Source organism: Vombatus ursinus, unplaced genomic scaffold (genome assembly GCF_900497805.2).
Source record: "Vombatus ursinus unplaced genomic scaffold, bare-nosed wombat genome assembly UNPS02014830.1, whole genome shotgun sequence".
NCBI classification, from domain to species: Eukaryota; Metazoa; Chordata; class Mammalia; order Diprotodontia; family Vombatidae; genus Vombatus; species Vombatus ursinus.
The window spans coordinates 9,864,011-9,890,109 of NW_020954608.1; the positions used below are offsets into that span (position 1 = coordinate 9,864,011).

Genomic DNA, 26,099 nt, shown 5'->3' on the forward strand with positions numbered 1-26,099 from the left:
TAACAAACCATCTCCTACCCCCAAATCAATGGCATACACAAGAAAATATTTTTCTGTATTTTTCTTCATACAATGTAAGAGAGACAATTCATCCAATGAACACAGACAGTAGAGCCTGGAATACCAAGTGAAGAAGCATATTCTTCACAAACTTCCTTTCTAAATGAATTTCATTCCTTTTTCAGGGAGGACCATTTCCTTAACCTGGATAATTTTTTTTCATGCCACAACTAACTATTTGGAAAGCAACTTTTTCATCTTAAAAAAAGGAAACTTCTAAAAAAATTCCTAAAAATGACATGTTTTGTCTCAGAGTTAAAGCTAACCCTCCAATGACTTAGAAAAACCAGATCTCATGAAGCTAAATAGCACTGGTTTGAACATTGGATCCATTTCATACCCTTGGGGCTATTCTGATAGTGCACAGGCAATGGGACCAGGATTCTCTGGTGTTTTTGTACAACCATATGGATGAAGGATAGCAAATAGAGCAGAAAAATGTTTTGTTCTTATTTATTTCAGCTATGCTCATGTAAAAATAAACTACATGTATAAAACAGCTGTTGAAGTATTTTTTTCAATCAATCAACAAGCATTTATTAAGTGCCTAAACTATTCCAGGCACTGTGTTAGGCACCGGGGATACCAAAACAAAAATGACCAGTCCCTGTTGTCAGGTAAGTTACATTTTACTGCGGAGGGTGTATGTATATATGTGTGTGTGTGTGTGTGTGTGTGTGTGTATACATATATATAAATAAAGAAAATTATTTTTAAGATATATCTTAGATATGTTATTAAGATATACATGTAATACATAGAGATAGAGATATTGTTAAGATAAATATTAAGAAAGATACCCTTTTATTCTGAATGCTATGTCTTTTGTGTTTTAATATGACCTTAGTGGGCTACACCTAAATCACAGAACCATAAACCACCTTGAAGATCATCTAATCCACAATTTCTAGATAAGGAAATCAATGCCCAGAGGAGTTCAGTGACTTACAAAGGGTAATAGGTAACAAAAAAGCCAGGAATAGAACCAGAACTTCTGACTCTGGCTGTTTCCATGCCACCATCCTACTCTAGAGTTTTCAGACCTCTCTTATAGCTCAGTAAACTTGATTCTCCCACAATTTCAAGGATATAGATGCTCAATTTCATAGGATTTGATGGGGGCAGAAGGGTCAAATTGGAACCCAGGGGATGATTTACATGTCCTTACATGCAACTCCAGAGTTGAAATTTTACCTTGCCTTCAGAATAAGGGACAATAAAACTTTTAGAACATCAATTCCACATCATGAAACAGGTTAAAAAATAACTAAGCTATCTTACCTGGTATAAACTCTGAAAAAGAAAGCAATTGCTTAGGTGCAAATAAGCAAGACACAGAACAGTTTCTTTCTTTTGTTGTATTTAATCATCAAGAAGAGGAGACTCTATCAGTAACTCCATTGGAAAGAAAATTTATGCATTGTTGGATCCTGACTATGCTTTCACTTGAAAATAATTATTCCTCAGAAGAGTAATGAAAACATGCTTGTCTGAAGCCTGATTCTTCCTTTTACTCCTGAAAGGACTTGTGGCAAACAAATTATTGTGAGAATCCCCATAGCCTCTAATGCTATCCTTTCAGGGAGGGAGAATTTGTTTTCCCCTCATACATAACCCAGCAAGGCCTTCAGCAGAGTGAAATATTTCCAGTTCCCAAAGGATTGTGAAGTTGCCTTAGGATAGCAATTTTCCCCCTCCTTGATTTAAGGGGAAAATATTCCTTGATTGAGATAATACATATCCTTTTCCCCAAAATTTCTTGGTCATAAAGGTAATACTAATGATGGCAATTTTCCCTACCAACCAAGCACAGATCTTGTCAAAGGAGAGAATCATTAGGCAGGGGACGTGGTGTTATTACTATCAACTTAAATTCAGGAAAGTGGATGGCTACTGCTGTCTTATACACAAAAAAGTCTAAGATTAGGTCTAACTTGAATAATTATCATCCCTGACAAAAATATATTTAATCTCTGACCACATGCGCTACTCATATAACTTTAAAATTAGATTACTTCTATGTACAGTTCTAATTAGAGATCATTTCTAAGGTTTATAAATAATTTCTTACTGATTCCATTTCAGAGAATTTTAATACTCACCTCATAAATAGCAAACTATATAATATTTCAAATAACCCAATATGGTTCTGTTATTTATATAGGGAATCTGAAAAATGTACAACAATTTTGAAGTTTCTTAAGCTTTGAAATAGTTGGATAAATTTAACAAAAATCACTTGTTTACTAATTTGTATCTTCTTAATTGCCCTTTAAAATACATTTCAAAAACAGGAAATTTGTTTCTTATAAAGATTAAAAATGTTAGTAGTTCTAAAGGAGAATTTGTTTCCAAATAATTTTTTTTCTCAATTCTGAGACAAAAGTGCCCTTGAAGATTTCACAATCCCACGAGGGCATGTGTTTGTGTTTGGAAAGAGTTGGGAGAATGGAAAGTGAGAAAGGAAGCAGGGAGGGAGGAAAAACTTTAGATGAGATGAGAGCCTGTAACAATGATTTCCTGTTTCCATGCTTGAGAAAGCTCCTTTAATTACACTGAATTACTCTTTCTTACATGGAGAGCAGTAACAGATGCATTCATTTGTATTACGCACATTCAAAGTCCTGGAACCAGACCAGCAGAAAAGAATAAGGGCAAAAAGGTGTGGATTTTCCATTTTAAGTTCTCGTGTGCCTTTTTATGCTCATTTGTTCACTTTACAGTACATAATTGCAAATAGCATTGTGAAAAGACTAACCTGCCTTCCTTGCTCTTGGCATATCACTGGTAACTAAAGATATGAGAGGATGTTTTGAAAGCACCTTTTATGGAATGAAGTTAAAGTGACTACATTTTTTTTTTTCCTGTAGAGAAGCTTGAAGGATAAAAGGATAGAAAGAAAAGGGGGAGGGGGGCACCATCAAGGGCAATCTTTGATACACAGATGAAAACAGATGTTATAATTTCTTTCTAGAAGTATTTTCAGAAGCACCTAATAACTCAATCATACCTTTTAATGTAACAATGATGATATTAATCTGTTTAAACTTAAAACTCTCTTCTCTAGGCATTACTGGGAGAACCTGGAAATCTGCTCAGTATTAAGCATTACTAGTAAAATAATCTGCAGTGACAACAGTTTTTCTATTTCAAAAGAAGTCAGCAAGAAACAGCCGTATTTCTGAAGTGCCCACTGTCAGACTGTCCGATTCCATTTTTAGTTCAAGTTCAATAACTGAAGTTTTATTTCAAACTCTTCTAATGGTCTTTCACCTTCAACTCCTGCTGTAAGCCTTAGGCAGAGTGTTTTTCTCCTTGTTTGATACCAAGAACAAGATGTAAGAACCAGTTAAACTGTACAGTCCAGCCTTTGTCTCTACAAACTTCTATCTGATCAAGGAAATACTTTTTGGCCTCCTCTTCGTTCTTCCCCACTGTCAAGGCATCCCGGATATAGTCAATATCTTCCTTGCTAGTTAACTGGGGCATACCAGTCATCAGCATCATGGAAAACAGGATGATCAGTAGGTTGGTGTGTTGCCGAAGAGCTAGGTAAGCCTTGACACAAATGTCCTGCATAAAGGAAAGATCATTGTTCTTGTTAAAGTGACTAGAGTACTCAAAGAACAAGCTTCCAGTCCTTAATTTGACTTGCATACCATATGTAACAGAAAATATAACTCCTAGGACAGGGTTCATATTTGTAGATTATAAACATGTAAAAGACAAACCATCTTTGTAAGTTGTAAAATGTCTAACATAGTTTTCATCAACTCTAGGGATGCTTATTGAACATTAATTCCTTATTAACCATTTTTATCTTATATTCTTGCCCTACAGATTAAGTTTCTCCCATATAGATATTGATAATGGAAATTTATATAGCCCAAGGAGAGGCATGAAATAATAGTGATAGATTCCTGCCAAGGGAAATCCACTATATCTCCAGGAAGATACATTTTTCCCTTATCAAATCTAAATTTGACTTTTTGAAATTTCTATCCATTGTTTCTAGTACTGACCTCTGGGATCAATGAGGACAAATCTAATCTCTCTTCTATGTGACAACCCAGAAGTCACCAATCATATCCCTCCCCTGATACTGCTATTCTCCAAGGTTACCAGCCCAGTTCCTTTAGCGGATCCTCTCAAACTCAAGGCCCATTGCCATTCTAGCTGCCCTCCCAGGGACACTCTCTAGTTTCTTAATGTCTTTCCCAATCTGTTGTGGTAAAAACTTAACACACTAATCCAGAAACGGTCTGATCAGGGTAGAGTAGGTGGGACTATTGCCTCTTTATTGGTGGTAGGTATTGGGCTCTTAATGCAGCCCAAGATCACTTTTACTTTTTTTTTTTGCTTCCTTGTGACTTACTGACCCATATTGAGCTTATTACAGTCCACTAAAACCCCATTTTCAGACTTTTTTCCAGACAAACTGCTGTCTGGACACATGTTCATTGTGTACTTGGGATTATGGACTATAAAATGGAAGGGACCTTAAAGGTCATCTAGTCCAATCTTCTAATTTTACAGATGAAGAACTAAGAGAGGAAATTACATATTCAAGATCACAGAAGTGGTTCAAACCCAGATCTCTGACTCCAAATTTCTTGTGAAGCTGATTTTCTAAACCCAAGTAAAGACAATGTATGTGCCTATTAAATCCCTTCTTCTTTTATTTGGCCCAACATCCTAACTCATCAAGATCTTTTTGGATTCTGACTTTGTCATCCAACATGTTAACTATCCCTCCTAGCTTTTATCACCTACGAGCCTTTATCCAAGTTATTCAAATGTTAAACACCACTGGACCAAGTGAAGATTCCTGGGGTGCCCCACTAGGGTTGAGTTTTAACTATTCATGATAGTTCTGAATTCATCTAATTATACAATTGTCTGTCACACATACATCCATAACAGAATAGCATGAGAGACATTTTTGCACGTTCACCTAGATTTGGCATAATACTGCCAAAATCCTGCCAAAAAGGTTAGGGGACTTCCTTTTTTTAGTGTTCATGAGCCATCTTTTTAATCATATTTTCTAGACGTTTGTCGGGAAGCAAAGTTGAGCACATTTGCCTACAGTTTCCTTTTCTTGGAGAATGGCTTATTTGCTTGTTAAAAAAGCTGTTAAAATGTGTAATTGATTTTTTTTTAACATCGCTGGTACTTCCCTAATACCCTCTCCCAGTCTTCAACGAAAGTCTACTTTGTAACAAAAGTAAAATTAGGCAAACCAAAGCAATACCTTGGCCTTGTCTGACAATATATACCTCATATCTGTTCCTTTCCAGCCATGTGGTGCCTCTTTTGTGTTTTCCATGATCTTGCAAATATTACTGATGGTGGTGTAGCAATAATATTCACCAATTCTTTCAGTTATTGAGGGTGTAGTGCATCTGGATCAAGTGACTCAAACTCATGAAAAGGAGTTAGGTTGTTCTTTTACTATCTTCCTACTTATCCTGGGTATGAACTCCCTAATAGCCATTTTTGTTTAGTCCTTTCTGGCCCAAAGATCATTTTTATTGACAGAAGCAAAACCAGATACAAAATAAAAATGGAATAGCTCTGCTTTCTGTCTTTCATCAGTTATCATTCCATATACCATGAACAGAATTCTATTCATTCTTTGATCGTTCTTTCCTCCCCAATATAGCTTTCATTCCTCCCCCCTTTTTTGGTTTTTAATGCTTAGCTTAATTTAGGGTTCTTATCCTTTTTCTTCCAGACTTTCCCTCGTTAAGTCACCAGTGATTGATGGGTTAGATAGGGTTAGAATCTAACACCATATTTGTCTCTGCATCTTTTCAAAAGAAGAGAAATGTTCGTTCTACTTTTTAATTTCAGCTCTTCTACTTTCCATTTGAAGATGGATCTAAAGTTTTCCAAGTCCCTTGGAGTTTTTCTGTTCATGACCGTGCAGAATACTTAGCCTCCTGGAAGTCTGCTTAGTGCATTAGGGCTCTTGCATTCTTAATAAGTCCATTTATATTAAGAAATCATTTTCTTTTGTCCATGTATATGCCCTGTTGAGCTGCCTTTCATTTTTCCTTAGTAATTGTGTTGGCTAAGTGCAGACTTACCAAAGGCAATATTCACATTAATTTAGCAACTTGTATAATTTTCACAAGATGATAGATGTGGCCTTCTCTTGATTCAGAATTATTGTACATTCTGATTAATAATTATTTTAAGTCACTGTGATTTTGGAGAAAAGACATATGCCAAGTGAACATCCTGAAGGTGAGGGTGTACAATTAAGCTTAAACTCCTGGTGTTAGCAGAAAATTTCCACCTACAAATCAATGTATTATTATGATGCCAATTGGTGAATGTTCCCTAATGAACTGACTGATAACTGGCATTTTATATAGTGCTTAGAGTTTGCAAAGCACCTCACATGCAATTATTTCATTTGATCCTCAAAAAACTCTTCTGGCATAAGTAGTATAAGTATTATTACCCTTGTTTTAGAGATGAGGCTCAGGGAGGTTAAATAGCTTTGACCATGATTATGAGGTGTAGGATCTGAATTTATATCTTCTTTCTTTTACAAAATATTTATGTCATTAAATATTTCCCAATTACATGTAAAACAATTTAACAATCATTTTTAAAAATTGTGGGTTCTAAATTCTCTCCCTCCCGCTCCTGCCCCCTACTTGAGAAGGCAAGCAAATTGATATTGATTTTATATGTGAAGTTATGTAAAACACATTTCCATATTAGCCAGAATCCATATCTTCTTGACTCCAGGTCTAGCCTTGTATGCACTAAGCCACCCTGCCCTCCCCATGGCATCTGATGTGATCATGGCATTATCACCTAATGGGGACAGAACAAGAAAGTGGAAGGGAAAGATTGCATAGAGTAATAGAAAGCACGGTGGATTCAGAGACAGAAAGACTGGAGTCCAACCCTTACTTCCATTACCTCTACCCCTAGCCATAAGATTATGGCAGCTAGGTGGCACGATAGTGCATACCGCATGGGGCCTGGAGTTAGGAAGACTCATCTCCCCGAGTTCAAATCTGGCCTCAGACACTATCTGTGTGACCCTGGGCAAGTCACTTAACCTTGTTTGACTCAGTTTCTTCATCTGTAAAATGAGCTGAAGAGGCTAAATGGCAAATCACTTTGCCAAGAAAACCTCAATTGGGGTTACGAAGAGTCAGACATGACTGAAATGAATGAACAACAAAAAACATGTACATACATACATACATACATACATACATACATACATGTAGATATAAACTTATATAGATATATATGCTAGGTACTGTGTCAAGTACTGAGGAAGTCATTTAATTTTTCTGGGCTTCAGTTTCTTTATCTACAAAATGAGGGGGTTAGACTGGATTATTTCTAAAACCCTTTTCTCCTATAAATCTTAGGATCTGTCCTATTAGTTACAGAACCTCCTCACAAGTAGGCATCTTGGAGGCCACTAAGTCCAACACATAACCTAACAAGAATCTCATCTCTGGCATCTCCAACAAGTAGAGTCATTTGGGGGAAATCACCTACTACAGAGTCCAGCAGCCATTCTCTAGTGTCCAGCTGGCCCTAAAATTCAGAGACAAATTTCTCCTCTGGGAGAAAACTCTCTTCTGAGAATGTTATCATTTGCCATATGCTCATCAGATTGACATAAAAGGCTAGCCAGATCTAATGACAGGAATGCTTGTCTGGAAATTCCAAGGGCTCAAAGTCCTCATATTCTGACAAGCACTGATTCTTTGATTACTAGAGGAGGTTGTCCCTGTTGGTTCATACATATTAAAGAGAATCTATTATACCAACGTGGTGGAATTTCCACCAATCCTGACGACCTTCTCTAAATGGCCTCTTAGCTATTAAAGGTCCTCTACTAAGGAGAAGGCTCTCCATCACTGAAGGTTTCCAAGTTCAAGGCTGGATGATCACTAGGGGATGCTTTGGAGGGTATTCTAGCTCAGATATGGGATGGAATCTATGACCTTTCTGGTACCTTCTAAATCCAACCTTTTTTGATTTTAAAAAGAATGGCAGTGGTTGCATCTAAAGCTGCCTGTATCTCCCAAGGGAGAACAGGCCAGTAGCTGCTTTGCCCTCTTCTTCCTGCACTTCCTCAGACTGATGTGGCCAGGAATGAGCTGCACTTCCATTCTTTGTGCTCAGATTCATGGTGGATCATGGCTATATGGGGAAATCTTCACATTTCTCTCTCTTGCCTCCCATTCCCCTTCTCTCAAACTATAGAGGCCAGGTAGTTTGAGGAAATGTGGGTCTGTGGTTCCAGGGGTATAACACAGAAACCAAGAAATACCTTACATCCATCTTCTACCAACTCCCAGGAATTGCTGTGCTAGGCTCAAACATAACCAGTCTTTCTTTCCTTAGTTCCTATTTGAGGTTTTTCCATTTTCAAGTGGAGAAGACAAGGCATGCCTCAGGAGCAGAATCTGATTTCTAGAATGTGGTTAAATCCATTTGCTACTGAAAGTATCCAGAATTATTATATAATGAGGTCTGATGTTGACCAGCTGCAAGTTGTCCTACCTCAATTTTTTCTTGGAGTGCTTTTCTGGACATTTCTTTTTGCCTTATAAACTTGTGTCATACTTATTTGATTACATATCATACCCCCTTCCCTATAAGCCCCCCAAAGACAGAAACATGTCATTTTTTTTAGGCAATTAGGGTTAAGTGACTTGCCCAGAGTCACACAGCTAGTAAGTGTTATGTGTCTGAGGCAGGATTTGAACTCAAGTCCTCCTGACTCCAGGGCCAGTGCTCTATCCACTATGCCACCTAATTGCCCCAGCATGTCATTTTTAACAATTGTATTCCCAGTGTCTTATACAGAGTAGGAACTTTAATAAATGCTTATTGATCTGAAATGAATGTTCATGAATAATCATCAAATTAATGGATAGTTCTTTTACTGACATTTCTCTTCTCAATGTTCTATTTTATTCAACTAATTTTATTAGGGTTTCGTAGCATATTGAAAAGGCATTTTAAAAAAAAATCAAACATAAACCTTGTGAATAGGAGTAAACATGAGCATAAATCATCACTTCTCTAACCCTTAACTAAAGTAGTAGTTATCAGCAAAATAAAGAGGCCACTACATTGAAAATGATAAAGATTTTAGGTACAATGTATTAAATTGCTAATAGCTGATAAATAACAAATTGCCCTGGGTCATAATGACTAGGCCTATTTTTTCTCCAAAAGAGAACTCTCTACTTCCTTTGCTCATGTTTACCCAGGAGTTAAGAGGAAGTGAAATACTGTAGATCCTATCCTCAGAAAAGTGAAGCAGTCTTCTCAGTATAGTAAGAGACAGAAGTGTGTGTGCATGCTCACGACCACACACACACACACACACACACACACACACACACACACAACCAACGATAAGGATAAAAGACTACAAAAGTGTGGCTAAGGGTAGAAGGAGAGAGAAAAAGAAAAATCCAAAAAATATTTATAAATGAAAAGCTTATAGAAGGGAAAAAGCATCTCTATACATTTAACGTAATAATGATAAATAATGATAAGTAGTAAAAGTATTTACATAGCACTTTAGGGTTTGCAAAGTGTTTTACAAATATAACCTTACAACAGTCCTGGGAGGTAGGTACTATTATTATCCTTGTTTTACAGATGAGAAAACCGAGGCCAACAAAAGTTAAATTACTTGCACTGTCACACAGCCAATAACTGTCTGATGCCAGAGCTGAACTCAGGTCTATTTTGATTCTAGGTCCAGGGGTGTATCCATTGTACCTCCTAGCTTTTACTTGTACCTATCAGAAGGAAAAAAGCCAGAAGGGGATCAGGACTTGAAGTCTGAAGTAATGTTAATTGGTAATGTTTAATTTGTTTGTCAATGTTTTTAAATATAGCTCTGACAAGACAATGGAGTCTTTGGATGAAATAGCATGTTTCTGTTGGAAGACAAAGGGTGGCTAATCAGAAAGAATATTGAATATCTCAAGTTAAAACCTTTTGTTTACAGTCTTTGAATTACATCTTGTACCTTGAGAGATTTTTAAAAAGTGATTCTCCAACTGGTTCCATCTGTTAGTGGAAAACCTACACTTTCTTTGCAAATATTTAGCTAGGAACTTATTAAAAGCTGAAAGGCTATAATTAAGCTGGTACACATTCAGTATGGGTTTTCTAATAGTAAGCAATGGTGAGAGAATCCCTGTAGAAAAGTTATCTTGGTTTAGCATATGGGAGCAATAGCAAACACTGGGGAACCTCCTCCCTTCCACTGATGAGCTAATGAATGAAGCTAATTTCATCTTTGCAGAGCTGGGTTCACATCTCCCCCAAGTAGCAAGTGAATAAGCTTAGTAATTGCTCCCTAGTCCTTTTAAAATGGAAGTTTTAAACCTTTTTTATGTGCCATGGACTCTTTGGCAGCCTGGGGAAGCCTTTTCTTAGAACAATGTTTTTAAACACATAAAATAAAATACATAGGATTATAAAGGAAATCAATTCTATTGAAATACAGTTATTAAGTTTTTTTTAAGTCATGGACCTAAGCTAAGAACTCCTTCTTTAAAAGTTCCTTTAAAACACACTGATTCAAGATCAATTCAATTATTAAAGAGTGAAGATTTTTAAAATTAGTGACAAATCTTGACTTCCATTGAGGAAAAATAGGAGGCTACTCATTTGCTCTACTTTTAGGAACCATAGACATGCCCTCTGTTCACAGTATACTCTGTCCTCCACCCTGCATATATATGTATGTATGTATACACACACACTTATACAGCATCATAGAATTTGGAGAGAGAAGAAAATTTAAAAATTATCTAGTCTAACTCTCTCATTTTAAAAATTGGGACACTGAGGCCCAGAGAGGTTAAATAATTTGCCACAGAAATAGAAAGTGGCAGAATTTGGATTTGTATTTAGGATCAGATGAACTCTGGGTCTCTTATCGCTCACTATCCCACAGCTGCCTGTATCCTTACAGATGCCTGGAAATCCTTTAACAGGCCCTTAGCTTTTCCTTCTGAAATTAGAAAGGAGATTCTGGAGAAAGTATCATACTAACAAATTCATGCTAAGTATAAATGGCATGCCAGAAAATTTTTGAGTTACAGTTTTAATTAGGGAGTGATCAGAGAAGCACAGTGCCTGGAGTCAGGAAGACCCAAGTTCAAACCTGGACACTGATACTTACTAGCTGTGTGACCCTGGGCAAGTCACTTAACTCTGTTTGCCTCAGTTTCCTCAACTGTAAAAGGAGCTGGAGAAGAAAGTGGCAAACTACTTCAGTGTCTTTGCCAAGAGAACACCAAATGGAGTCATAAAAAGTCAGGACTGAAATGACTGAACAACAATAGAAAAGCAACGTGGACTTAGGCTCAGATCCTACTTCAGACACTTTACTAGTCAGTTGACCCCAATCTTTCTTAATGTTAATTTCCTCCTCTGTAAAACGGGGACAGTAATAACAACTGCACTGGTAGGGAGTTGTGAGGATCAAAGGACGTAATGTATATCAAGGCTGTTTTGTTTTGTTTGGAACAGACCAGAGATTTCATTCTTGTGGACAACTCCTACTGAGAAAAATCCCTCTACCAAATGAATATCAGTACTAGTTCTGCAGCTTATAGTCAGCTTCTCAGTGCCCCAGGCAATCTTCTAACAGTCCAGAGACACACAGCCTATTTTTATCAGTCAGGGACTTGAACCCATGTCTCATTGGCTCCACTACAGGCTTAGGTCCTATTTAATAATTTCATTTGTATAGGAAACCCCCAAATGTGGAAACTTCTACCATTGTAGTCTGGCACTTTCTCTGCAACATAGAGTCTTAGGGAAATGCCTAGAGCAATGACAAACTCAGATAGAAAACTGGGGCCACTACTAACTCTTTCACAAGGATCCCTTCTGGCCAAACACTGACTTAGAAAACCACACACTAGCATTATCCATGTTCTATTGTATTTTTATTTATTTTGTTGACTGTTTCCTAACTATACTTTAAGCTGGTCTGGCTGTTTCTGACTTCTCTGGCTTAGAGGACTGAGAAGTGAAGGGACTTGCCCAAGGCTACACCTTGTGTCAGAGGTGGCACTTTAACCCACATCCACATGGTTTTGAGGACAGTTCTTTATCCATTGTGAACACAGCTGCTCATACGTAATGAGTTATGGAATAGATGTCTGTTATTATCTCGAGAGTGGTAAGAGCTGGAGGGGATAGGATTAAGGAAATTAAAAAGAAGGTTGGGAGAAGTCAGATGGCAAACAACCAACTCCTGCAATTTTGCCTGGGTTTAGAATAAATACATTTCCACCCCTGAAAGGTGACTCTCTCATTAGTCCTATTTGCTGAAAATTCATTCTTTTCACGTGGATAAAAGACTCTGTGCTTTAAATTCAAGTGAAACTGGATGCCCTCCCATTTGGGGGGTGTGTGGAAGTAGCAGCTAATACATGAAGAATTTCTCCCCTAGCCAACAAAGATCTTGGGGAAAAAAAAAAACTTTAGAAGCACTGATTATAAATCCATGTAACAGGTATCCAACTTGTGCAAAACTGCTTCTTAAGAGTGACATCTAGGGGTGACTGCCTTTTAAGGCCACTCTTTAACTGAAAGCAACGTTCATATATTTGTAAAAGCTTAAGTTTGCTTGGAAATATTCACCCATATTTCTAAACGTCATTCATTATTAAAGCATTTATAAAGCACCTACCATGTTCAAAGCTGGTCTTACAATGCTTGTTTGCATTAGGCAAGAGAGTTAGCTCTAAATACGGGGTGTTCCAAAAATGTTAGTGCAGTTTTAAGCTAATATCTTCAGGACACCTAGTATTTTTCTTCCTTGACAACTGTTCCATATTAACATAATTAACATACTAGTATTAGTATATAATATCTAATTATTCTTAGTAATAATCCTTTTTCTAATTGAAAGAATTATATCTAATGCTCATGAGCAAAAAAAATTACAAAAACTATATACAAATTACGATTATTGAATGTGTCATTTAATAATACGTTAATTTTAGTAAAGGATTTATGCAGTGGTAGATTAGAAGGATCCTTCCAACCCTCAGAATTTTTTATTTTTTTGTGTAATGTCTAAGTTTCATTATTCTTCAAAGGTAACAAGATTGCACCTATAAACTGAATAATAATTAAAAATTTATTTCATCTTATCATCAGGTGGCAGTATTTACTATTTCATTACAGACTCATAAAATCTTAGATTTGGAATGGACCATGGGAGGCATCTAGTCCAACTAGGATCTCACTCAAAGCAGGAATCTCTTCTCTAGCACTGATTTCTTTAACCTTTTAACCAGACTCATTTACTTTTTTTAACTCCCTAATTGGTTGCTCAAATTAATAAAAACATAAGGCAGAAGCACACACAAACCCTTCTACCAGGGATAATATGTTTCAGCTGTTTCTCCCTCTATGATTGAAGATTTCCTTGGATGCTGATACAGTGTTTCTAAAGGAAGAGAATTTCAACTGCTCAAGATCTTCCTGAAATTTTGAAAATTGAAGGTTAAATGTTTAGAGTACTCTCTTTAGATTTAAAATAGGGTGGTTTTAGATTAACTATCAATAAACAAAAGAATCCTTCCTTTTATGTTTTAGGAACATATTTCATTAAGGAGAATTAATTCATTATGATCATAACCATCAAAAATATTTATTGAATGCCCACTGTGTGCATGGCCCTGTACCATAAGGTGGCCAGATGTCCTTGGTTTCAGAAGATTTTGTCTTCCTCCGTAACTAAAGTTTATCTCCTAAATCTCTATTTTTAAGGAATAGTCCAAAGAAACTAGCTCCATGCCGAACCAGTCACCTCTAGAAAGAGAGAGGGGCAGGGTAGAGTAAGACATTCTTTTGCTCTATTTAGGTCAACCTTCTTCCTGGGACTAATATTAATAGTAATAGAAGCATTTCTAAAATTCTTTAAGGTTTGCAAAATGCTTTACAAATACTATCTCATTTGATTCTCACAACAATCTTGTATGGTAGGTGTTATTATAATCCCCATTTTACAGATAAAGAAACTGAGACTGAGAGAGGTTAAGTTATTTGCCCAGGGTCACATAGCTAGAAAGTGTCTGAGATAGGATATGAGCTCATGTTTTCCTGACTCCAATTCCTGGGCTCTCTCCATTACGGCACCTAGGTGCCACTAGGTTGGTATATTCATTCTGTAAAGGGGCTCATCATTTATTATTTTAATCTTTTTTCCCCCTTTTTCTGTGTGACCTTAACAACCATCAACAAATGCAACCATGGGTTAGTAGGTAGAGATATACACCTTTTATTATATCCTTTTCCTTTTGTTCAAAAAAAGCTACCATTCAATAGCCCAGCCTTCACACTCTTCCAATATAAGTTCAGTTTACTCAATGCATTAATTAATCAAGTTTATTAGAGGAATTATTTTTCCAGATCTACATGGAACTGGAGCCTCTTAAATATAATATACAAATGTATACAGTATCAGATTATTACCAGATTATCTAAAAAACTGATAACCTTTGGTTACTAAGTACTGGGGAGTCTTGGCAGTGTTTTGAAAGGTGATCCCTAGCCCCAAGAAACTTAACATCTAAAGGAAAGCCAAGATAGATAAATGTAAATTTGACTAACAAAAGGGAAAAAAGAGACAACTGTATATACTAGCACAATTCTCAATTTTTTCCTGGGAGAGTTAGCACTGTTCATATGAAGCTACAGATCACTACTTTGTAAGTCTCCTTCTAACCCATGAATCCTGATCAGAAGTCCTAATTAGATGATGGAAGAATAAGAAGTCAGTATTGTATGCAAACTTTTAGCTAACTTCTAGGACAACAATAATTGTTCCTGTGATTGGTCTATAGAGTCACATTTTGGTTCTGTTTCACCATATTATTATTAAATCTTAAAGTACACTCATCATTAGCAAGCTAGCCATTAATTATAATTTTTTGGCCTATCTATATAATCTATAAGTATGCACAATGGGTGTCTACATTTTAGAGAAGAAATGGCAAACCACTCCAGTATCTTTGCCAAGAAAACGCCATGGACAGTAAGCCTGGACAGACTTCAGGAGATAGTGGAGGACAGAAGGGCCTGACATGCTATGGTCCTTGGGGTCATGAAGAGTTAAACATGACTGGACAACTGAACAACAACAAATGCTGGCAATATAGAAATTGAAAGAATTCGTCGATCACCTCCTGAAAGAGATCCCCAAAGGAAAACTCCTAGGAGTATTGTAGCCAAATTCCAGAATTCCCAGGTGAAGGAGAAAATATTGCAAGCAGCCAGAAAGAAACAATTCAAGTATGGTGGAAACACAATCAGAATAACACAAGATTTAGCAGCTTCTACATTAAGGGTCCGGAGGGCATGGAGTATGATATTCCGGAGGGCAAAGGAGTTAGGACTACAACCAAGAATCACCTACTCAGCAAAACTGAGTAAAATCCTTTGGGGTAAAAAATGGTCATTCAATGAAATAGGGGACTTTCAAGCATTCCTATGGAAAAGACTGGAGCTGAATAGAAAATTTGACTTTCAAATACAAGACTCAAGTGAAACATGGAAGAGGTAAACAGGAAAGAGAAATCATAAGAGACTTATTAAGGTTGAACTGTTTACCTTCTTGCAGGGAAAGATGATATTTCTAACTCATGAGTCCTTTGTCAGTATTAGGGTAGTGGGAGGGAAAAAATTATATGTATGTATAGATAGACAGAGGGCACAGGGTGAGTTGAAGATGAAGGGGTGATATCTGGAGAATAAAATTAAGGGATGAGAGAGGATTATACTGGGAGAAGGAGAAAGGGAGAAGTAGAGTGGGGTCAAATATCTCACATGAAACAGACAAGAAAAGGCTTTTACAATGGAGGGAAAATGGGGGAAGGTGGGAGGGAATGAGTGAATCTTATTCTCATAGGATTTGGCTTAAGGAGGGAATAACATACAGAATGGGGTATGGAAATCTATCTTACCCTACAGGAAAATAAGGGGGGAAAGGGGACGAGGGAGCAGGGAGTTGATAGAGGGGAGGGCAGATTGGGGGAGGGGATAATCAAAAGCAAACACTTCTGAGGAGGGACAGGGTCAAAAGAGAGAGTAGAATAAATGGGGGGTAGTATAGGATGAAGGGAAATATACTTAGTTTTTCACAACAGGACTACTATGGAAGGGTTTTGCATGACTACACATCTATAACCTGTACCAAGATGCTTGGCTTTTCAATGAGGGTGGGTGGGGAGGGAGGAAGGGAGAAAATTTGTAACCCAAAGTTTTAAAAACACATGTTAAAAATAAAAAAAATCTTAAAAAAACCAAATGCTTAAAATTTATTCATATAGACACATACATGATAGTAGCACACTGGATTGGATATCATGATAATTGGGTTCTAGGGCCAGTTGTGCTGCTAACTAAGCAACAGAAGACTAGGCCTAGTAAGAGGGAGGCCAAATGGTGAGAAATGAGTGGGAATCATGACTGGTATTTAAGGGGATGGGGTGGATACTTATGGAGATGGTGCAGTTTGGAAGTTGGCTACATTTGAACGTGAAAGATCAGGAATCCAAGATGGTGCCAAGATTTTGGGTGGGGTACCGAGAAAGATGTTACTGGTTATGATGGATGCAGAGGTGGAAGATTATTATTCTAAGTGCAGTACATAATACTAATTGGAGAAAAAGGAGATAAAAATGAACATATGATTCATTTTTTCAAAAGGCTTATTGAAAAATAATAACAGTAGCAACAAAAAGGCATATTTATATATAAATCTATAATTTTTGTCAAATGCTTTCCTCTCAACAACTCTATGAGTATTAATGAAGGGAACTGACTACAGAGCCAGATTCCCTGCTTTTATCTCCTTTAAATGTCAGTGTTTTTGCTGTGTTTGGACAAATCCATTTAGATAAATCTCATCTATGTAAAAGAAAAGAACTGATGGAGTGGTTTTTGTTTCCTTAAAAGATGAATTTCAGCCAACTTTTTTTCCCGCTTTTTCCCCCCTCCAGGAAATTGTCAAAATGTGTGATTTTTAACTTGGAAGAAAAACAGGGCTTAAACATGTCAAACCCCTTAAAAAGCAACAACAAAAAAATTCCATACCTTTGAAAAAGTCATCAAGTAAAGGTCTGGATCCCAACTGAGACAATGCAGAGAAGTACAAATGGAAAAAAAAAACAACCCTGAGACCATCTGGCCACAGGGAGGTCTTGGTCTCACTGACCACAGCCCTAAAGTCTGAGAGAAGCAAGGCTTGTAACCACTGAAGTGAAAATCAGGCACACCAAAGACAAGCAGGAATAAACAAGAAATGACAAGCTTCAGAACAAGGTGGATGGGATTCATGATTGGGGTAGGTATTGAACTGGATGACCTCTGAGCTCCTTTTTAAGAAAGATGCCAGTGAAGAGTATTAGATGACTAAAGACCTGCCTACGTTACTGACTTGTGACACTGGGTAAGTCACTTAACTTCTTTGGACTCAATTTCCTCACCTATAAAATGAGGGGATTGGACTACATGGCTTCTAAGGTCCATTCTAGCTCTAAATATGTGATCTTAGATTATAATTTATACGGCCCTGCAAGATCTGCATTACTTCCCTGAAGGCTTAGTCTAGAACAGGGATGGGAAACTTGCGGCCTCGAGGCCACAAACGGCCCTTTAGGTCCTCAAGTGTGGCCTTTTGATTGAATCTAAACAATCTGTTCTGTGAGGTTTGGAGCCAGTTAAAGGGCTGGACTGAGGACCTAGAGGTCCACATGTGGCCACATGCAGGTTCCCCACCCCTGGACTAGAAGTTCTTCAAATTTCTGGTTCTAGGGTCTCTTTACATTCTTAAAAATAATTGATGATCCCCCAAAGAGTTTTTGTTTTTGTGACTTATGGCTATATTTGTCATATTAGAAGTGAAAATGTCTTCATGTTAAATTAGTTTTGACCACACAGACCCCCTGAAAGAGTTTGGGGGACTTCTAGAATTGTTGGACCATACTTTGAGAGATGCTATTCTAGACCACAAATGGATTGACACACAAGAGGTATGGTCCTGAAAATCTTATATATATATATATATATGTGTATATATATATGTATACATATATGTATATATGTATATATATACATATATATAATCTTATATCTTATTTAACTCTTTTATAAGATATATTGTATATACTGTATGATCTTTATATATAATATAAATCATTTTTTAAATAAATAAAATCATAGATGCATCAAAGGAGATGGCTCCTTAAAGGAAACCTTTGATGAATATAAAGTAAGCAACCAGTCCCCAATTCACACACTCCATTAGTTTGGAATTTTTGTAAAACAGATTTGACTTTAAACACACTCACACACACACACACACACACACACACTTCTAAATATAGCTTTTTGGCTGCTGAGTTTATTCACAATTTTAAAATTTTCTAATGTGAAAATTCTATTTCCAAGTTGGAGATATTTGATAGTCAAAACTGAAAAGGATTTAAAAAGCAGATACTATGTCCAGCCTCTATGGTTTCTTACAGTGGAAAAAATATTGATGTTGGAGTCATTAGACCTAGGTCTGAGCTTCCATTTTGATCCTTATTGCTGTCTGGCCTTGAGTATGTTACATAGCATCTTTAAGCCTCAGTTTCTTCATCTGCAAATGGAATTATGACTCATTCTATCTTCCTTATAGGGCCGTGGTGGGGAAGGTGCTCAGTAAACCTTGGAGCATTATGTAAATGTTACTAATTATTACTGATGTTTTTTACCAGAGTTGGTGAGGATTGAGGACCAGAGTCAGAAATAGAACACTGGATGGATTAAGTAGTGGCAACTGGTGGCACATTGAATAGAGCACTGGGCCTGGAGTCAGGAACACCTGAGTTCAAATCCAGCCTCAGACACGTAGTAGCTGTGTGACCCAAATAAATCACTTAGCTCTGTCTGTCTCAGTTTCTGCAGAGTGAATGTAAATAGCAATTGTTTCTGCTCTGGCCTGAAACTCTGAAGGTCTTCCCTTCCCAGATTGATTCTTTTGGAAAGTCAAACTAGCCCATCTTTTGCCTCAATTCTTACCTAGCCTTTAATCACTGAATGGGTGTTGCCTCAGACAAACTGAGACTGGCAAAGACCTTGGCTTAAAAATGCCAGGGTCTCCTACTGCATCCAGAGTCATTGCCAGTCATCCTGACCTATGTCTTGCCACTGGACTCAGATGACTTTGGAGGAGAGAGTGAAGCTGATGACTTTGCACAGCCCTGCCTCACTTTAATCCAATTCACTTTCAAGTCAAGACATCTTGATATCATTGGTTCTCTCGGAAAACGAAGGATGAACAACAACAAAATGAGGATAATAATAGTACCTACCTGCCATGGTTGCCATGAGGATCAAATGAGATAATATTTGTGAAAATACTTAGCACACACAGAGCCTGGTACATAGAAAATGTAAAGTATGCAGATTAAACTTAATAGTGTTCCATATGTACATTTTTGGGGGGTTGATAGTTATTAAACATTTACCAACATACCACTGAAGGGAACTTATGAACCTTCTCATTTTTATTTCAATCTATGAACTTCAAACCTTTCATTTTACAGATGAAAAACTGATGCCCAGACTGTTTAATTAGCTTGCCTAAGGCCATATGGGCAGGTAGAAGCAAATTAAATTCACGTCCTTTGACTCATGATCCAGAACTCTTTGAGTATCTTCCCATTTAGCTAGACTGGTACAAAGGTGATATATTATGGTCCATTATTGGACTCACACTTTAAGCCTTTCTGGTTTAGCCCAACCAGCCAGAACTCGAAATTTGCTTTCATAGCCTGGAGAAACTCCATGTGGTGATCAAGCATCAGAATAGGGATTTTGTGGGTGCTTATCATTTAGGAGTAACACATGTACCTGAAATTTCTGGAAGTGCAGGCTTGTTTTCTTTCCAGAAGTTCCCATCACGAAGAGGAAGTCTGGGGTTAGCACAAATGGAACTCTTTCTTTGTTGATACCCAGGAAACTTTTGTAGTTCCCAAGAATGTGACCAAAGTCAATATGAAATAGATTTCCTTAATGGAAAGAAACATCAAAGATCACTGTGGAGAATAACTAGCTTGCAAGAGCCTGATGAGTTAATGTTGACTTCTTGGAAGGTTTCTTAAGCTGTCTTAAAGCCAACTACCTGAGGAGGGACAAACTTTTTTTTTTACATGATTTTCATCATCTTCAACTCAATTAACTTCAACAAGCATTTATTAAGCACTTGGTACATGCCAGGCACCAAGGGTACAAAAACAGAAACAAAGCAATCCCTTTCCTCAAAGGTTTTTACAAAAAATCATAGCATACACCTTTACTGTACTTTCTATTGGGGAAAGAAACATGAATGCATTAAATAAATACAAAATCAATCAATCAACAAATATTTATTACATATTTACTTATTTACTATGCTACCTACACTTTGACTATCATCCTTATCTCTCCTCCTCCAAAACCTTGGACTCCACTCCAGGAAATGCTGGACTCTCTCCTTCCCTTTCCTCTCTATCTGCCTGGTCCCCTTTAAGTGTTGTCTTCTTTCGATTGAATGTAAGCTCCTTGAGAGCAGGGATTGTCTTGCTTGGGCTTATTTATATTCCCAGCGCTTACAGTTTAATAAATGTTTTAACCATTTATCTATGTTCCTGGTGCTATGCTAATTACTGGGAAATAAAAACTGTCCCTGCCCTTGAGGAGCTTACATTCTATATACAAAGTAATTTGTAGAGTCATTAGCAACTGGGGGATCAGGAGAGATGGTACTTGAAGAGAATTTTCAAGGAAGTTATGGATTCTATGATTTTTTGTAAGATGTGGAAGAAATAAACAGTAAAACACGAATCAAATGTATTTTTGACATTATTCTAATATTTTTAAGTCACCACTAAATGCTATTATTGCTTTCTAATTTATCATATAATTATCATTAGCAATTTATATCAGAACTCTGGTTAATGTAGCCAAATTTACATAAAGCCACAGGCTATTTTAAGTTCTATATGTTGCAGAAATGGTTTTGAGTTTATCAATTAATAGTTGGGGTGTTGCCTCTAAACCCAACTCTGGAAGGTACTTTAAAATTTCACAAAAAACCTGAAGAAGGTTTCATTGTTAATACTAATCAAAGGGGGGTGGGGAGGATGGAGCTTGGAGGAGGATATGACAAGTATCAATTTTGCCTGTGAAAATTTGTGGTGGTGAAAAATATAGTCTTCCTAAAGGTTTAAGAATCTCTACACAACATTCTATGTGTGATTGGACAATTCTTTTGGGAAGCATCATGGTACCATGTGCTCATCTCTTAAACCAATGCTCTAGGTTAATAAAAATTTACATATTAAAAAAATGAAACCAAACATTGGGCAGTTATACTAACCAAACTTTTTATGAAGAAGAGATGAGAAAATTCACCTCCCTTCTTTAACTTGGAAAGGCCATGAAACTATGGGCACAAAACACTAAATATACTGACAAACTCAGCGATATGTTGGTTAGTTTTGATAGCTTCTTCTCTTTCTCTTCCTCCTCATTCTTTTCAATCTTTTCCTCTTCCTTTTCTATTCCTCCCCATTTTTATGGGTAGATTTTTGATGATTAGTCATAAAACAACTTTATTACAATAATATTTTTAATGCCCAGGCAAGAATGAGCTATAATGACTTTCCATTCAAAATATCATCAGGAAAACATACATTTTATATTCATTGTAACTGCAACAGTACAAAGTCTTCACTTAAAAAATGGGCATTTTAGTGAAAATTATGTAAGTGCCTAAGGCCAAGGTACTGTAGTCGTGCTTTCAGATGGCTTTCCACTTTTTGGAGAAAAGAGAGATGATCAGTAACTGAGGATGAGCCATACTCTTCTATGTTAAAAAGCAGGGGTACAGTTAAAAGGAAAGACAAATATGGAACTAATAGTTTTCTGAAAATAAAAGATGTGTTTTCTTGTAGTAGTATCATTTTCACCAGTTTGACTGGACATAAAAATTGCTATTGCCTCTAAAACTCATTAAAATGGAAGTTTATTACTGTAGCATACAGAAGCCCACATGGTTTTGTTGATTGGTTTTATTGTTTTACATAAAGCAAATGTTTGGCTTACCCTACATTTGCAATCAATAACAAATGGGTACGTTGTACAAATCAGGTTCCTGGTTCCAAGGCAGACGGTAAATACTGCTTTGTCTGCAGTTATCCCTTCTGTTGGAATTTTATTTGAATACAAACATTCTTAATAGCATTTGACATATTTTGCTAACTGTATTTGTGGTAATTTTGGAAGGGGTAATATAAAGAGTGTTTTTTGGCTGATTTTCCCAGATTCAGGCTCTGGAGGGGACTTAGGTGGATCTCTTCATCTTATGGTTCTATGGTATGGGAATGCTATGTGGACTGTAAAGAACTATGGTTTGATCTATGATTTGTCAGTTCTAAACTAAGCTAATAGAATGCTGGTCCAAAAATTCATTCAAGTTGCCTCACAGGTGCTGATAATTTAAAGTCTTGGACCTTCTACTTGGAGCATATAGAATGAACCCAGAAAAACGTACCTTTAATTTAATCCCTTAAAAGTAAGTGCCTATTATAGAAGACAGCTTAGCTTGAATACTTTCATTTTGAAAACGGTCATTTTCATGAGGCTTGAAATAAGGAAGCAGATATTCCAATCACCTCTTACCCCATCCCTTCTGTAACCTCAAGTTCTACCCATGTCCCAGAAGATGATGTTCATCTGTTGAAGCCTGCCTAATAAAAATGACTAACAGATAACCCTTAAGCTCATACTTTTGCCTCAGTAATTTCTTGCATTTTTTCATTTGTAGTATGCTTCAATTTAGACATCCTGGTAAAGTCTGGACTGAACAAATACTATGTCTCTTTGTAGGTAACTTTCCTCTCATTGCTCACTGATATAGGTAGGACACTTTAGGCCTTAAAGAACTACTCCTTAAAGAAGTGATTTTCACCCAATTCAGTCAAGTTGTTTTAATAAAATCTTTGAGCAATCTTGCCTTCTAAACAAAGAGTGTGGTTTTTATTCCATGAAACACTATGTGTAAGGTCCCATTCTAGACACTAGTCATGCAAAGATAGATGTGATGCAGAGCTCAATGTATGGAGCAGGGGATGTAGAAAGCACACACACACAAAAATTAGCAAGCGTTTAAGTTCCAGGCACTGTCCTGGGTGCTGAGACTACAACAACAAAAATGAATTTAGTTCCTGCCTTCAAGGTTCTTACACAAATAGCTATGAGACTATTAGGCTTTGAGAACATAAACTTTGTTGACTTTAAAAGGCAAAGAGAAGAAAAAGAATTGCGTAATTTTGTTAACTCTCCTTAGCTTAAGGTAAAGCAAACTGGTGGGGGCTTAAAGTCTGAATTTGGGTTTTGATCATTTAGTCTTTTGCTTATGGCATACCTAACTCTGAATGGTCAGATTGCTATATATACAAGCTCTATAATGCACATATAAACACTTGCACACACATACATACACATGTATATGTGCAAGTTTTTGAGGTATGAGAACTTTTTGTATTTCACATAGCATGATATTTTGGCAAGTACACTAAGATGCAAGTTTGGGTTGGAGATCGGAAAAGATAGAATGCTCATACCCATAAACTCTAATCCATCTTAACTTCATTTAAAAATTAACAGAGTAGGAATGAACTCACCTGTCTCCGTGATCATAATGTTGTCATTGTGTCTGTCTCCTATACCAAGAACAAAGGTTGCCACACAGTAGCCGGCACATGAATACACAAATTTCTCCACTGCTGCCTGGAACTATTAATACAAAGGTACCCAAAGGTTATTTGATATCCCTCCCCACCCCAAGTAGCAGATTCTATCTAATAAAGGTTGATGCCCTAAAAGTCCTGTTCTAGAAACTGCATTCAAAGAGCAAATTGTAAGGTTTTCATTTCAACTATAGATACTAGTTATAACTGACTTTCACTCTGGGATAGCTAGGTGGTGCAGTGGATAAAGTGCTGGCCTGAAATCAGGATGACTCATCTTCGTGAGTTCAAATCTGGCTTAGACACTTACTAGCTGTATAACCGTGGGCAAATCACTTAACTCTGTTTGTCTCAGTTTCCTTGTCTGTAAAATGAGCTGGAGGAGGAAATGGCAAACCAATCCAGTACCTTTCTCCAAAAAAAAAAAAAAAAACAACCCAAATGGGGTCACAAAGAATTGGATATGACTAAAACAACTGAACAACAACAAATGTGTAATAAGTTGAGAAAGGTAGGTCAGAGGTTGGTAGGTTTTTGACTACTGTACAAGGAATCTTTATGACTTGATTGAGGAACAAATGTCAAAGGCAGTATTAATTAAATCAAAAGGGTTCACTACCTCATCATGCATCAATGCCCAACCCTCAAGAGGAATCCAAAGTAATTTTCTCCTACGCTGTTTATAACCCTTCCTTTGCTCTTGATCACTAATGGGATGTGAACCTTCACAAAGCCATCATGTATAATAGGACTATTAAATGTCACTAATTACATTCCCTCCCTTCCCCCCAACAAAGGACTAGTAACCATGCAAATGAGGCTCACTAATCCCGAGAAGCAGAACTTTAAATGACAGCCAAACAACCTTACTACACAGCTTGCAAAGGACTCAGCATATGCATTTCAAAAGCATGCTGGAACTGACATTTTCGGAATCCATAATTTATTGTTTAGATTAGATTATCCTATTATAATTATTGTAAATTATAAATCACCTTATAGAATATGTGGTACTTTGTTAAGTAGAACATAATTTACATATATCAATGAATATTTCTGGTGGACGGCAAAAGTTACACACACACACACACACACACAAAATGGTTAACCAAATGTTTTGCATGGTCTAATTTTATACAAAGCATGGTCTGGTAGTCAAAGGAGAGGCAACTGCTAAAAAGCTTGAAGTCTTGAGCTCACTGCCTGTCTTTTATTCAGAGCTGCTGGGTCACAATGTATATAGATCTGCAACGATCAACCACATCTGTAACTTATCTCAGAGGTGCTGGGTAACGTGATGCTTACAGACCGCTTTGAAAAAGTGACATTGCTCTATAAACAGCATCTGTCTGAGGGATCCTTAGAGTGAGGAAAGAGAAATTAGCTCACCTTTTCTTCAATTGGGCATTTTTCTTTAAGCCAATGATTTAGCACTTCATCCTTAAACGCTCCAGTGTTACCCACTGTGCTCTGCTGAATTTTGGCAATGGTTGTAGCATCCTTCACAATTTCAATCATTCCTATGCGATAGGAACTCAGTTTGAGAAGAACAATCATGACTTGGGTTTATGTGTCATTTTTAAGGTTACACACTAATTCCATTTCTATTATCTCTTTTAGAGGCAGCTAGGGGATACAGTGGATAGAGGACCAGACCTGGAGTCAGGAACATCTGAGTTTAAACTCCGACACAATAGCTATATGACCCTGAGTAAGTCAATCAACCTGTTTGCCTCAGTTTCTCCTCTGCAAAATGAGGATAGTAATAGTACCTACTTGCCAGGGTTGTTTTGAGGATCAAATGAGATATTTGTAAAGGGCTTAACACAGAGTATCACATAGAGTAGATGTTCAATAAATACTTATTTCCATACTCTTGATCCTTACAACTACCTGAAGAGGTAAGCTGCGCAAATATTGTTTTCATTTTATAAAGGTGGAAAGTGGGACTCAGAAAGGTTAAGTGATTTGTCGAGTCACACAACTGGTAAACGCCAGAACCAAGATGCAAACTCAGTCGTCCAACGTCAAGTCCAGTGCACCATATCAATGATACTTTGCCGCAGGGTTATTTGCCAAGTCATTAGGTTCACAGTGTTTTGTGGTTTTCTTTTCTTTCCTTTTTTTTTTTTTTTACGAGAATAGGAAGGAAGTTGTGAAGGACTTTGTTACAAGATCTCTGAATGAAAAGTATACATTGAGTATAACGTT

The 26,099-nt window shown here is 37.0% G+C and overlaps 1 protein-coding gene across 3 annotated transcripts in view; it reads right to left on the minus strand.

Annotated features, from left to right (window-relative positions):
* Nucleotides 1-499: 499 nt before the first annotated feature.
* PIK3CG (phosphatidylinositol-4,5-bisphosphate 3-kinase catalytic subunit gamma) overlaps nucleotides 500-26,099 on the minus strand; it is a 58,087-nt gene continuing 32,487 nt past the window's right edge. For all 3 annotated transcript variants that reach the window (XM_027838612.1, XM_027838611.1, XM_027838613.1), the window contains 4 exons: nucleotides 25,278-25,408; nucleotides 23,823-23,934; nucleotides 20,008-20,165; nucleotides 500-3,633 (listed from right to left, as the gene is read on the minus strand). In XM_027838612.1, coding sequence (XP_027694413.1) covers nucleotides 3,355-3,633; nucleotides 20,008-20,165; nucleotides 23,823-23,934; nucleotides 25,278-25,408 — 680 coding nt within the window. In that variant the 3' untranslated portion in view covers nucleotides 500-3,354. The remainder of the gene's footprint in view (nucleotides 3,634-20,007; nucleotides 20,166-23,822; nucleotides 23,935-25,277; nucleotides 25,409-26,099) is intronic.